Below are 12124 nucleotides of genomic sequence, written 5' to 3' on the forward strand. Positions count from 1 at the left end.
GTTGAAAACTTCAGTACCTCTTGCTGCAAGATCTTGCCAGCGTAGGGAAGATAAAACACAACATGAGAGGTGAGGAGGGCTTTTGAGGCTTTGTTCACTTTGTTACATATCCTAATCCAATATCTGCACACCCCGAGCACAATGTTTGTTGGGTTAACCCACAGTCTAAAACTGTTTCCAAAGCTTTAGGAGAATATCAACATTACTGTGGTTGACACAAATATTTAACTTCCATGCAGTATGGCATAGACCTGTCTTACTCTTGACAACTTTGTCAAACTCTAGAGTTCTCTGTATTCTAATGACATGACAACCCTTTAGACAATGAGCTCCAAACACTGATAATTGCTGATGTAACTGACTGTAAGGAATATAGGCATGTAAAATACTCCAAATCCACCAACATACAGTGGACTACTCTTATAATTCCTCATCTATAGCCAACAGGGGGCACTAGAATTCCACCACTATAGCATTAACAGTAGGCGTTCACAACAGCAAGGTTTAGCCTCATTTACCTCATGCATTTACAGATGAGCCAATCAGAGATGGAGAGCATCATGTCCACCATGTCCATCACATTCGTATTGCTCCACTTATAAAAGTTGATGAAAGTTATGGCAATATGTCATGTTATATCCCACCCAGAATCAAAACTGGACAGGAAGGAACATCTCCCCTAAAAATAATTGAACAAATAATTGGAGAAAAGTTTCATTTTTAAAGAGCACCCTCTACTCTAAAACCTACAATGGGATATTGTCAAAACCCCAAATACGTAATTTATGTTATTGTCTAACAGGCTATAGTCTACTGGTCAAGTGTAATTAGCAGTATGTACAGTAGTCAGGCTATTTGTGTAAATCATCCGCAGTCCATCTATCTCCTCATCATGGATGTGGAATCCCAAATTATCATGGTTTTGTTTTTAATTTACAGATGCTGTTAAATCCTGTCGCCACCGCATAGGACGTGCTCTGACCGGATGACACGATGCCTTTAGTGCCCCAAGGATTGTGCACAAGGCAGTCGATGATCTGTGAATCACACTGTACATTGCAGCGGCGTCCCGACGATGGTCAAAGTTGGGTAGACGTCTGAGTCTGGGAGCGGATGCAAGGACTTCAAAATGAATCCGATGGAGTTTCTCTATCAAATAATCGCATTCAGTATGGCGGCATAAAGGATAAAGTTAAAAAGGAAAACAAAGAAAAAACTAGGTTGATCGCAATCTGATCAAGGACTTGGACAGGACGTCTCCAAACTCGTTACGCAGAACTTTTCCAACATTGAGACCGTATCTGATAGCTCAATGCATCGTGTATGTGATACACGGAGTGCACACGACAAGGCTGTATTCTTCTTACAGGTGTGATTTTGTAGGCTACACTAGGCAAGTTCTCTTCCTGGGTAGAAATGAATGAAGTATACCCCTATTCACTTTGATGAAACTCCGAGCCTGGGAATTTACATGTAATAAAGTGACAGTTGGATGCCAAAATGAGTGTTTACTCTCATATCTGGAGGATTTTACAGATATTCCTAGCGACGATTGTCACAATTGTCACGCAAGGTATGTACCATACAAAAAGGGTTACAATCAGCCTGAGTGACTATCTGTATATTCTGTTATATTTGTATGTTTTTGTTTGGTACATATTTAATTGCAGACTCTTTATGATGTTGAAATAGTATACATGAGTATTTAGGATTATTTGTATTCCATTAGACAATGTGTAACAAACGAGTTTATTATATGATCAAGGAGCTGATATGAGATAGACAGTATACCCTTGTGGTTGAAAATGTATTTAACTTTTATAGTTTCCTCTGAAATGTTATGCCATACTTTTATGAATACAATATGCACACTGCCGTCAGTCAATTGGCTTTGCAACATAGTTACAGACTGCAATTTCACCATGGTAACTTGTTGTTGTGGTCAACTGCCCCTATATGACACAAAAAGTCTCATTTGTCCAGTTGAATAAGACAATGGCTTGTAATGAGTGTGCCTAGTCCAGTTTAGGTGCCACTCAGATTTGTGAGAATACGGGCATACAGGTACAGTAGGCCAAGGAGGTCCACCTTGGTCTAATTACTCCAAAGTGCATGTTAAGACTAATCAAATCTTATTAAGGCTTGATTTTTAGTTTGAGTTTATGTCATTGAGGGTTAGTGCTGATGTAACTTGCATTTAGATTAGCAAACCTTATAAGGATGAAAATGTTTTTGATTATGTACTGTGTACCAGTACTTTATGGGACATTTGGCACTGTCATTAAGTTCCAATAATGAAATGGACATACATTTGTATTTCCTTAGTTTAGTCTCAGTGTGCAGCAGAGCTTAAAAAGAGTTTCAGTGCATATTAGCAGAAGTCCAGAACACATTATTGTATTCATTCACATCACCTTAGTGATGAAATGGACAGGACCCTGTGGACTTTGATTAAAAACCCAGCAAATATTCCACATCACAAAGGCATTTGCTGAAAAGCTATTAACTGCCTTAAAGTCAGCTATTTCCAGACGATGTGGCCCTCCTGAATTATAATAAACAGACTGGATAAAGAGGACAAAAAGGGAGAAATCCTGATAAAACCAGCTTTAAGAGTCTCATTGGATATAGCAATCCCTACCAATCCCCACACAGGCCTAAGCATCTCCCTCCCCTCCTCCTCTCCCTTTCTGTACACATATGATCAGTGCTCTATCAAGTTTCTATCTTTATGTAGCGGTTGCAGGGACATAGGGTCTTTTCAACAAGTAAACCATTGCTATTAGGAGAGTCATGCCTGACTTTTCCTCTGGGGAGAGGACACAGCCAATATGGAAGTAAACAACGTCTTGACCTAAAATTACAGACTCTATTCAACACTTCAAGTGGAATGAGACATCTGTGTCATGTCTCTGTCATGCCATTTGAAGTCGGATCACGCACATGCTGTTCTTCACGAATATAAACATTCCTTATAGCACATTGGAATGCATGGAGTTGAACTGTTACTGTTCTTTCAAAACACCACGCAGCATAGGCCAGGTTTGTTTGGTTTGTGGTCGTCTTAAATCCGTGGGTTCCATCAAGACAAAACTCAAGTTGAGTAGCTTGTCAGAGCGTGATAGATAATTCTGTATTAAAAGAGACATTGGCATGTATACTTGTTGGTCTCAATATAATGCTGCTGGAAATAGCATCGAATGACAGCATGGGTAATCTTTTGTTTCCTAGTAACAACAAATAGCCTACTGTAATTGCACAGTAGCCTACAGTAAGTACAGAGCTTATACTCTTAAGTGAGCAATCCTGTGCTGTCCAGACATTGGTCAGCTGGCAGCTGTACCACTACTGGGAACAATGCCAAGCAGACCTACATACATGTATAAACCATGTCATTAATTAGCTTTTGCCTCAGTCTCCTCACTTTTCTAGCGGCCTTAATTGTTTGACTGTGTCCAGTGATCCTACTGGTACTGTAACCCTGTTGTTGTTACCCCCAACTTTAGAACATAGGGCCTAATGTAGTCCTGTCCTTCTCCCTGTTCCTTGTGTTCTAATGCCTTGATTATTTGCTGTTTCTAACAGGCCCACAAGTAGTGACTTATTCTGAGAAAAGGGACCTGAAGATTATGTTTAAAGGTCGCCTCAGTCTTGTTTAATCAGATCTGAAAATCCCTCTCCCTCTCCCTCCTTGTTTCATATCAAATATACTATATTTAAATTGCTTAATGCAATTGCAGTTTCATATTCTCAAGAAATATAGACTATCCTATTGTACAAATGTAACCTATACACAGATGTTTTCACTTGGAATCAACTGTAGAATTTGCAATATGGATTTGATTAACAGCATATTGTGTTGTGCTCGGCATATGGATTCGGTTGTGCATTGGATGTCTCATAGTAGCGTGGGGAATGCAAAGTGGGTCAACTTTGAGCAATTTTTATCTCCTAAATGTTTTGGCATTCAGGTCCAGAAAGTAACATTTTCCGATCACTTCTACCAAGTATGGAAGGTTTCCTTCAAATAAAAAAGGGGTGTAGTCAAAAAGTGATTGAAATTATTTAGAATAATCCAAGAGGCAAAACAACAATGTCAATGGAGACAAGTGAATTTCTGCAGACCAGAATAGATATTGTTCTTCTGGACAGGGAAATAGAAAAGTCAAAGATGTCAGTCTCCAAGTTGGGTGATTGGAGCAGCTATGTGCTGAAACAGCTGGTGGAGGAATTTGGCTCATTCTTTATCAGCTGGATGCAAAGCGTTTATCATGGCGAGACAGGAAATACAGTACATACGCAAACATATACTGTAGCTTCCCTACACAGTGGAGAATCAGTGATTATTGTCTCAGCAAATGAGACTGTTAACATACAGTATATACTCACTAGTGCATTATTTGCATTGAGCACAATTGTACCACCCCTCTTAGATTTTAGAGCTAACTCAAGTGTTCTTAAATACATTGGGGAGCACAGATGACCAGTCAAACCCAGCTTGAGAAAGATATAACAGCCTGTGATATGTGTTGCCACAGTTGCAGCACATCTCCCTCCTGCAGAGATACCAAAGCAGAAAATGCCCAGTGAGTGTTTATTCACAGTGGTGGGAAATACTGCCAGCTCTGGTATTAAACAGCACATCTGTCAACGGTCACTGGTGGAGCTAAGGGGAGACCGTCCCTGTCCCAGTCCAGGAAGATGATTGAGATACTGTACATGTCCGTGTGAGAAAAATAAAAACATCCATTTGTGTTTCTCTTTGGAGGTCACTCTGTAGACTTGGCTCCGTTGTGACACACAAACTGTTTCCCTGACTGTGTAAAGCTCTCCAAGCACTGCACAGGTGTCTGCTTGGTGATAAAAGCAGGTCGAAGGAGGGATGATGTAGAGACCTGTCACACGCCACAAACCGTGAGGGACAAGGCTTAGATAGACTTTGTTTACAAAAAGCTCCAAGCCCTCCGCCTCAGGAAAAATAACCACAACAATCCAGTGACAGACATGTCATTCTCTCTGACATCTTTTGTCATAATTTGACCAATGGAACAGAAAGGTGTGTCACTACACATGCAGATAAAATTATAGGAAAGGAATATTATGGACATTTTGAGGGGGAATCTCTCTAAACTCTGTGGTAAGGACACGTTTATGACAGTTATAAGATCAACAGTAGTAAAGAGGGACATTTTTGATTATAGCTACAAACAGTTGACTCATCACTGGCACATAAGATGCATGCATTGTGTATTAGTTCATAGTTCATGATTAATCCAATTCCGTTACATTACAGGGCTCAGAGTCTCTGTCCTCTGGGCAGAATAGAATGTGGCAATTTGTCATGAACAAGCAACTGAATGTATTTTGTGTCATTATACTGCAACATCCAGCTATAGGTCTACACTTAAGTGGAGAATAGACTGTTTCACACGTTTTCTAACAGGCAGTTTATTAGCAAAGCCAGAGTGCTGTTGAGTGCCATTGAGTATGAGATCATCTCAGTTAATGAGCACATACCAGGCTGCTTCTCTCTCTCTCTCCCACCAAGTAGGCCAATTAGCCTCCCATTGACAGTGCAGCCTCAGGTCAGCAGCCATAATGTGTAATCTATCAAAATGGGGGCAAATGAGAGTGGATGCTGGCCTGTGGACCTGCGGCTCAGTTCACTTCCAGAGAGACAGTTGTGTCATACCCCTCATGCTTTTATGCCGGATCAGAGGGCTCTAATGCTGTTGTCCCCCTCGACACCCTCACCCTACTCCAAACACACACACCATGAACATGCTGCCCTGTGTAGGACCAGATCAGCCTCCACCTAGGTAGGTCAAGTTGTTTTAAGGCATACAAGTCAATATAGCTGGAATTACATAATTTACAGGGAGTAATCCCATTTAATTCATTTCTGATGTGTGTCATCGGATCATGCAGATATTATTGCTTGCTACTTTGCCATTTGGTTTTACATAAAAGTTTTGATCTGAAAGAAGAGGGAGGATGAAAGTTAAGTCACTTCTGCAAAGCACAACAGAAAACACACCTCTTTTAACAGGGAAATCATAATGAGTAATAGAACACACCTGTGTGTCATAATTGTCTCTAGGTTGGTCTCTGCCTCCCTCTGGTGACAGGTGGAACCATGACACCAAGTGTTCATGACAGGTAGTCCGTCCCGCACTTTGGTCATTTTCCCTAGAAATCACTCTCATTTGGGTATGGGATTGACTTGATTTGGATGATGGATGATATCAAGGGAATGTAGTCTGTTCTGCTGCTGTCCCACCAGTGCTCCTTCGCCACTGCATCACACGCAGTAATACTCTTAGCTGCTCCTGCTATGATTTCTAATATAAAGACCCTCTTGTATACTATGAGAATTTGAAGATGAAGTAAATGGTCACTTTAATGATGATGTCCCATCTAGTTGATCAGCTTGCCTCATGTCTAGTTCCTGGAAATCTCTGGATGGTTTCTTTTTGGCAATTCCCATTAAACAAATATTTTATTGTGATATCTTTGTACTCAGGTAATTATTATGATTTTGTACTTAATGATTGAGGCCAGCTATTATTCCTGCCCACTTTATATAACCATGAAACAATGGATCCTGTTATAAAACTCCTGATCCTGATTGTGGTTGGTAGCCCAGAGTTGAGAGAAACTGACCAGTAGCCGGAAGGTTTGTTAATGCCGGGCTGTGGGCTATTAGCAGAGGTTAAGGGTCTCTAGTAACTCAGTAAAACAACACTGTCTGTTAACCTACGGGTAATGTTTTGTCTCTTGCTTTCCCACAGAGTTGGACAGTCAGGAGATGTCAGACAACACCAAGAGCTCTCTGCCATTCCCTGTGTTCCTTCCAGTCAACTACCAGGTGAAAGACGCAGATTACTTCTTTTTGAAGGAGGCCGGTCAGGACATCATGAGGAACTCCAGCATGCAGACACAGACACAGCCATTTGTCATCCTGAGAGCCAGCCGGCCTCCTGCTGTCAACGCCAGCTATGGGCCCCTGTCCACAGAGCAGCCTGTCCCTCTAGACCTGGTACAGTCTGTGCAGCTGTTCCGGGCCCCGGGGGTATTCACCTACAACTGGAAGGTCCAGTCCTTTGTGCTGACCCCCCGGGTCTACTCATCCATGCCCAAGGTGCGGGTGTTGTTCTATGTGGCTGGGAGGGACTGGGACAGGGGAGCAGATGGGCTAAAGGATGAGTTGCCCTGTGTTACGGTGTTTGCCTTCTGGCAGACTCAGGAAGTGAGGGGCTCCTGTGCCCTTGGAGGTCTGAGGGGCACATGCATGGCTGAGCTGGAGCCTTTAGCCGGCTGGTTCAGTCCCGCAGCAGAGAGCTCTAGCCCGGGGAGGTTGGACCCAACAGAGGTAAACACAGTAGAGCTGTACTACCAGGCCCGGCCCAGTGCATATGGGAAGTGCAGGGAGGGCGTTTGGGATCGCTGGGGCAGCTCAGAGCAGCAGCAAGCTGAGTACATCCCTGTGACTCCCATGCAGAGGATCAGCAGTGTGCGCCTCCTTCAGGTGCCAAAGGGAGCTCCATCTCTGTCTCAACTCAAGCTGGGAAAGGCTGTTGTCATCCAGACTTCCTCCAAACCCCTGAAGAAGACAGATATCGCCACTTTCTACATCCTCACGGCCAGCTCCTCCTTCCTGGAGAACTTCACTATGCGGTGAGTTTCAGATGTCATGTTTGATGTTTTCACTCATACTAACCTTGACTTTTTATTATGTCAAGTCAATTATTATAAAACAATTAGTTATCTAAGTGGGGCGGCAGGGTAGCCTAGTGGTTAGAGCAGCGGACTTGTAACCGGAAGGTTGCAAGTTCAAACCCCCGAGCTGACAAGGTACAAATCTGTCGTTCTGCCCCTGAACAGGCAATTAACCCACTGTTCCTAGGCTGTCTTTGAAAATAAGAATTTGTTCTTAACTGACTTGCCTAGTTAAATAAAGGAAAAATAAAACATCTTGAATATTCAGAATTCCAAATGCAAATGAAACTATTTACCCATTAAATAAAGGAAAAACTATGGTGAAGTGCTTATCAGACCAATAATTGTTCTGCAGCACACTGTGGTTATAATTGGTTAATAACAGTTAACCCTATTTGCTGAAGTACTGCCAATGTATTGCACAGTAGCCTTACTTATCTCGTCGATTTAGCCACACATGCCCAAACCCCGTCCGTTAGAAATATCCAATGAGATTTGAAGTGGATTAAAATAGTTATCTGAAAATATGATAGTCTTTAGCGTTCTTACAGGGAATTGAGGCAGATTATTGAAGTTAAATTGAAAAATTGTGGAGAGTAATGATGTTCAGAGCTACAGTGGCAAGACAAAGTATGTAAACCCTTTAAAATTACCTGGATTTCTGCATAAATTGGTCATCAAATCTGATCTGATCTTCATCTAAGTCACATCAACAGACAAACATAGTTTGCTTAAACTAATAACACAGAAATTATTGTATTTTTCTTGTCTATATTGAATACATTATTTAAACATTCACAGTGTAGGTTGGTAAAGTATGTGAACCCCTAGTCTAATGACTTCTCCAAAAGCTAATTGGAGTCAGGAGTCAGCTAACCTGGAGTCCAATCAATGAGGCGAGAATGGAGATGTTGGTTAGAGCTGCCTTTCCCTATAAAAAACACTCACAAAATTTGAGTTTGCTATTCACAAGAACCATTGCCTGATGTGAACCATCTCCGAAAGCCTTGATGTTCATCAGTCCACGGTAAGACAAATTGTGTATAAATGGAGAAAGTTCAGCACTGTTGCTACTCTCCCTGGGATTGGCCGTTCAGCCAAAGACTCACAGAAATCTCTGGAACATGCTAACATCTCATGAATACGTATAATTGTTTTTGTGTTATTAGTTTAAGCAGACTGTGTTTGTCAATTGTTGTGACCTAGATGAAGATCAGATCAAGTTTTATGACCAATTTATGCAGAAATCCAGGTATTTCCAGGTATTTCCAAAGGTTTCACATACTTTTTCTTGCCACTGTATTTCAACTTCCCATGCAGTCATCAAGCATCTCTGTGTCACTGTGATGGAGATAAAGTGTGCTCAGATGTTGCTTTCTAGTGGCTCAATATCTGACTGATGTCAAAGGATTGCGTACAGTGTGCTGTGCGTCTTATTATAATGACTGCGTATGTGTATAGTGGGGATTACAGGCAAAGCCCAATTTCATCATTTCAAGGCAGTGCTCGTTCATTATGTTAAATGTCCCGGTTGTACTCAAGGACAGAGCACCTGCACACTACAGAACTTCAACATCATAGTGTGACAACCATGCATGTAGGGTTTATATCCATACTGCTGAGACTTTTTGTCTGACTAATATTTTTCTCCGCTCATACAGGAGTAATAAAGGACTAGTGGGATAAAAATATTTGATTTAGATTTCTCAGGTGGTGCTGCAATACCCTCAGTACCCCTACTTCCTGTGGCTATGTTCACACAGCTGCCAGACCCTATTGATTCTTTACACTAGGCATTGAAACTTATGGTTTCAAGGACTCTCAGGGCCGAGGTAATAAGGATGGTGTGGTCTCTCTCTAGTTCCCTGGGTTGTCATATTTAGATTGAGGTGTTTCTGACAGCATTTTCATAGACTTGTCTATAGTGTGTGCAGTATAAATTGTCTCCACACAGCCCTCAATATCTCCACATCATCCTTGTTCACAGCCAAACCCCTGCCTAGACCAATGTATTTTCACTGATAAACACATACAGTTGAAGTTGGAAGTTTACATACACCTTAGCTAAATACATTTTAACAGTATTTCACCATTCCTGACATTTAATCCTAGTAAGAATTCCCTTCTTAGGTCAGTTAAGACCACCACTTTATTTTAAGAATGTGAAATGTCAGAATAATAGTAGAGAATAATTTATTAGCTTTTATTTCTTTCATCACATTCCCAGTGGGTCAGAAGTTTACCTACTCTCAATTAGTATTTAGTATCATTGCCTTTGAATAGTTTAATTTGGGTCAAATGTTTCAGGCAGCCTTCCACAAGCTTCCCATAATAAGTTGGGTGAATTTTGGCCCATTCCTCCTGACAGAGCTGGTGTAACTGTCAGGTTTGTAGGCTTCCTTGCTCGCTCACACTTTTTCAGTTCTGCTCACAAATGTTCTATAGGATTGAGGTCAGTGCATTGTGATGGCCACTCCAATACCTTGACTTGGTTGTCCTTAAGCCATTTTGTCACAACTTTGGAAGTACGCTTTGGGTCATTGTCCATTTGGAAGACCCATTTGCGACCAAGTTTCCTGACTGATGTCTTCAGATGTTGCTTCAATATTTCCTTCCTCAAGAAACCATCTATTTTGTGAAGTGCACCAGTCCCTCCTGCTGCAAAGCACCCCCACAATATGATGCTGCCACCCCCGTGCTTCATATTTGGGATGGTGTTCTTCGGCTTGCAAGCATTCCTCCTTTTTCCCTCCAAACATAACAATGGTCATTATGGCCAAACAGTTCTATTTATGTTTCATCAGACCAGAGGATATTTCTCCAAAAAGTACGATTTTTGTCCCCATGTGCAGTTGCAAACCGTAGTCTGGCTTTTTTAGGATGGTTTTGGAGCAGTGGCTTCTTCCTTGCTGAGCGGCCTTTCAGGTTATGTCAATATAGCACTCGTTTTACTGTGGCTATAGATACTTTTTACCTGTTTCCTCCAGCATCTTCACAAGGTCCTTTGTTGGTGTTCTGGGATTGAGTTGCACTTTTCGCGCCAAAGTACGTTAATCTCTAGGAGACAGAATGCTTCTCCTTCCTGAGCGGTATGATGGCTGCGTGGTCCCATGGTGTTTATACTTGTGTACTATTGTTTGTACAGATGAACGTGGTACCTTCAGGCATTTGGAAATTGCTCTCAAGGATGAACCAGACTTGTGGAGGTCTACAATTTTTGTCTGAGGTCTTGGCTGATTTCTTTTGGTTTTCCGATGATTTCAAGTGAAGAGGCACTGAGTTTGAAGGTAGGTCTTGAAATACATCCTCAGTTACACCTCCAATTGACTCAAATGATGTCAATTAGCCTATCAGAAACTTCTAAAGACATGACATAATTTTCTGGAATTTTCTAAGCTGTTTAAAGGCACAGTCAACTTAGTGTATGTAAACTTCTGACCCACTGGAATTGTGATGCATTGAATTATAAGTTAAATAATCTGTAAACAACAATTGTTGGAAAAATTACTTGTGTCATGCACAAAGAAAATGTCCTAACCGACTTGCCAAAATTATAGTTTGTTAACAAGGAATTTGTGGAGTGGTTGAAAAACGAGTTTTAATGACTCCAATCTATGTGTATGTAAACTTCCGACTTCAACTGTAGCTATCTTCATCAAGGGTTGCTGTCAACACAGACAGGTGGAGATTTACGTTGTCTTCGTTAGAGATAGTACTTTTTCTGCTTCTACTATATTTCATCCACACTACTGTATGTGGTAAATTATGGCCATGTCAGGGGTTCCAAAGCTCTATTTTCTCAATATGTCGCAATTATTTATTTGTGTTGCATGTATTCTGGAGTTTATTTGATGGTATCAGGAGTAGTGATTCACCGTTATGACATTTTTGGGTGATACCGATCCAATATTTTCCTTGCCCCCCCAAAAAATATACCGATATCCAATATTACATTTTTTGCGTCCCTTGAAGCATTCTAGTACAGTTAAATAGTTAACACACACACGGAGATCTAAGGCACTGCATCTCCTTGCAAATCAAATCAAATCAAATTTTATTTGTCACATACACATGGTTAGCAGATGTTAATGCGAGTGTAGCGAAATGCTTGTGCTTCTAGTTCCGACAATGCAGTGATAACCAACAAGTAATCTAACTAACAATTCCAAAACTACTGTCTTATACACAGTGTAAGGGGATAAGGAATATGTACATAAGGATATATGAATGAGTGATGGTACAGAGCAGCATACAGTAGATGGTATCGAGTACAGTATATACATATGAGATGAGTGTGTAGACAAAGTAAACAAAGTGGCATAGTTAAAGTGGCAAGTGGCATAGTTAAAGTGGCAAGAGGCATCACTACAGTCCCTTGTTCGAATCCAGGCTGTATCACATCCAG

The 12124-nt window shown here is 41.2% G+C and overlaps 1 protein-coding gene across 2 annotated transcripts in view; it reads left to right on the top strand.

Annotated features, from left to right (window-relative positions):
- The first annotated feature begins 583 nt into the window (after positions 1-583).
- LOC118393136 (transmembrane protein 132D-like) overlaps positions 584-12124 on the top strand; it is a 45127-nt gene continuing 33586 nt past the window's right edge. Inside the window, exons 1-2 of one of the 2 annotated variants that reach the window (XM_035785486.2) lie at positions 584-1573; positions 6792-7677. In XM_035785486.2, coding sequence (XP_035641379.1) covers positions 1501-1573; positions 6792-7677 — 959 coding nt within the window. In that variant the 5' untranslated portion in view covers positions 584-1500. The remainder of the gene's footprint in view (positions 1574-6791; positions 7678-12124) is intronic. The other variant, XM_035785485.2, reaches the window with a different exon arrangement.

The sequence above is a fragment of the Oncorhynchus keta genome, chromosome 14 (assembly GCF_023373465.1).
Source record: "Oncorhynchus keta strain PuntledgeMale-10-30-2019 chromosome 14, Oket_V2, whole genome shotgun sequence".
Classification (NCBI taxonomy): Eukaryota; Metazoa; Chordata; class Actinopteri; order Salmoniformes; family Salmonidae; genus Oncorhynchus; species Oncorhynchus keta.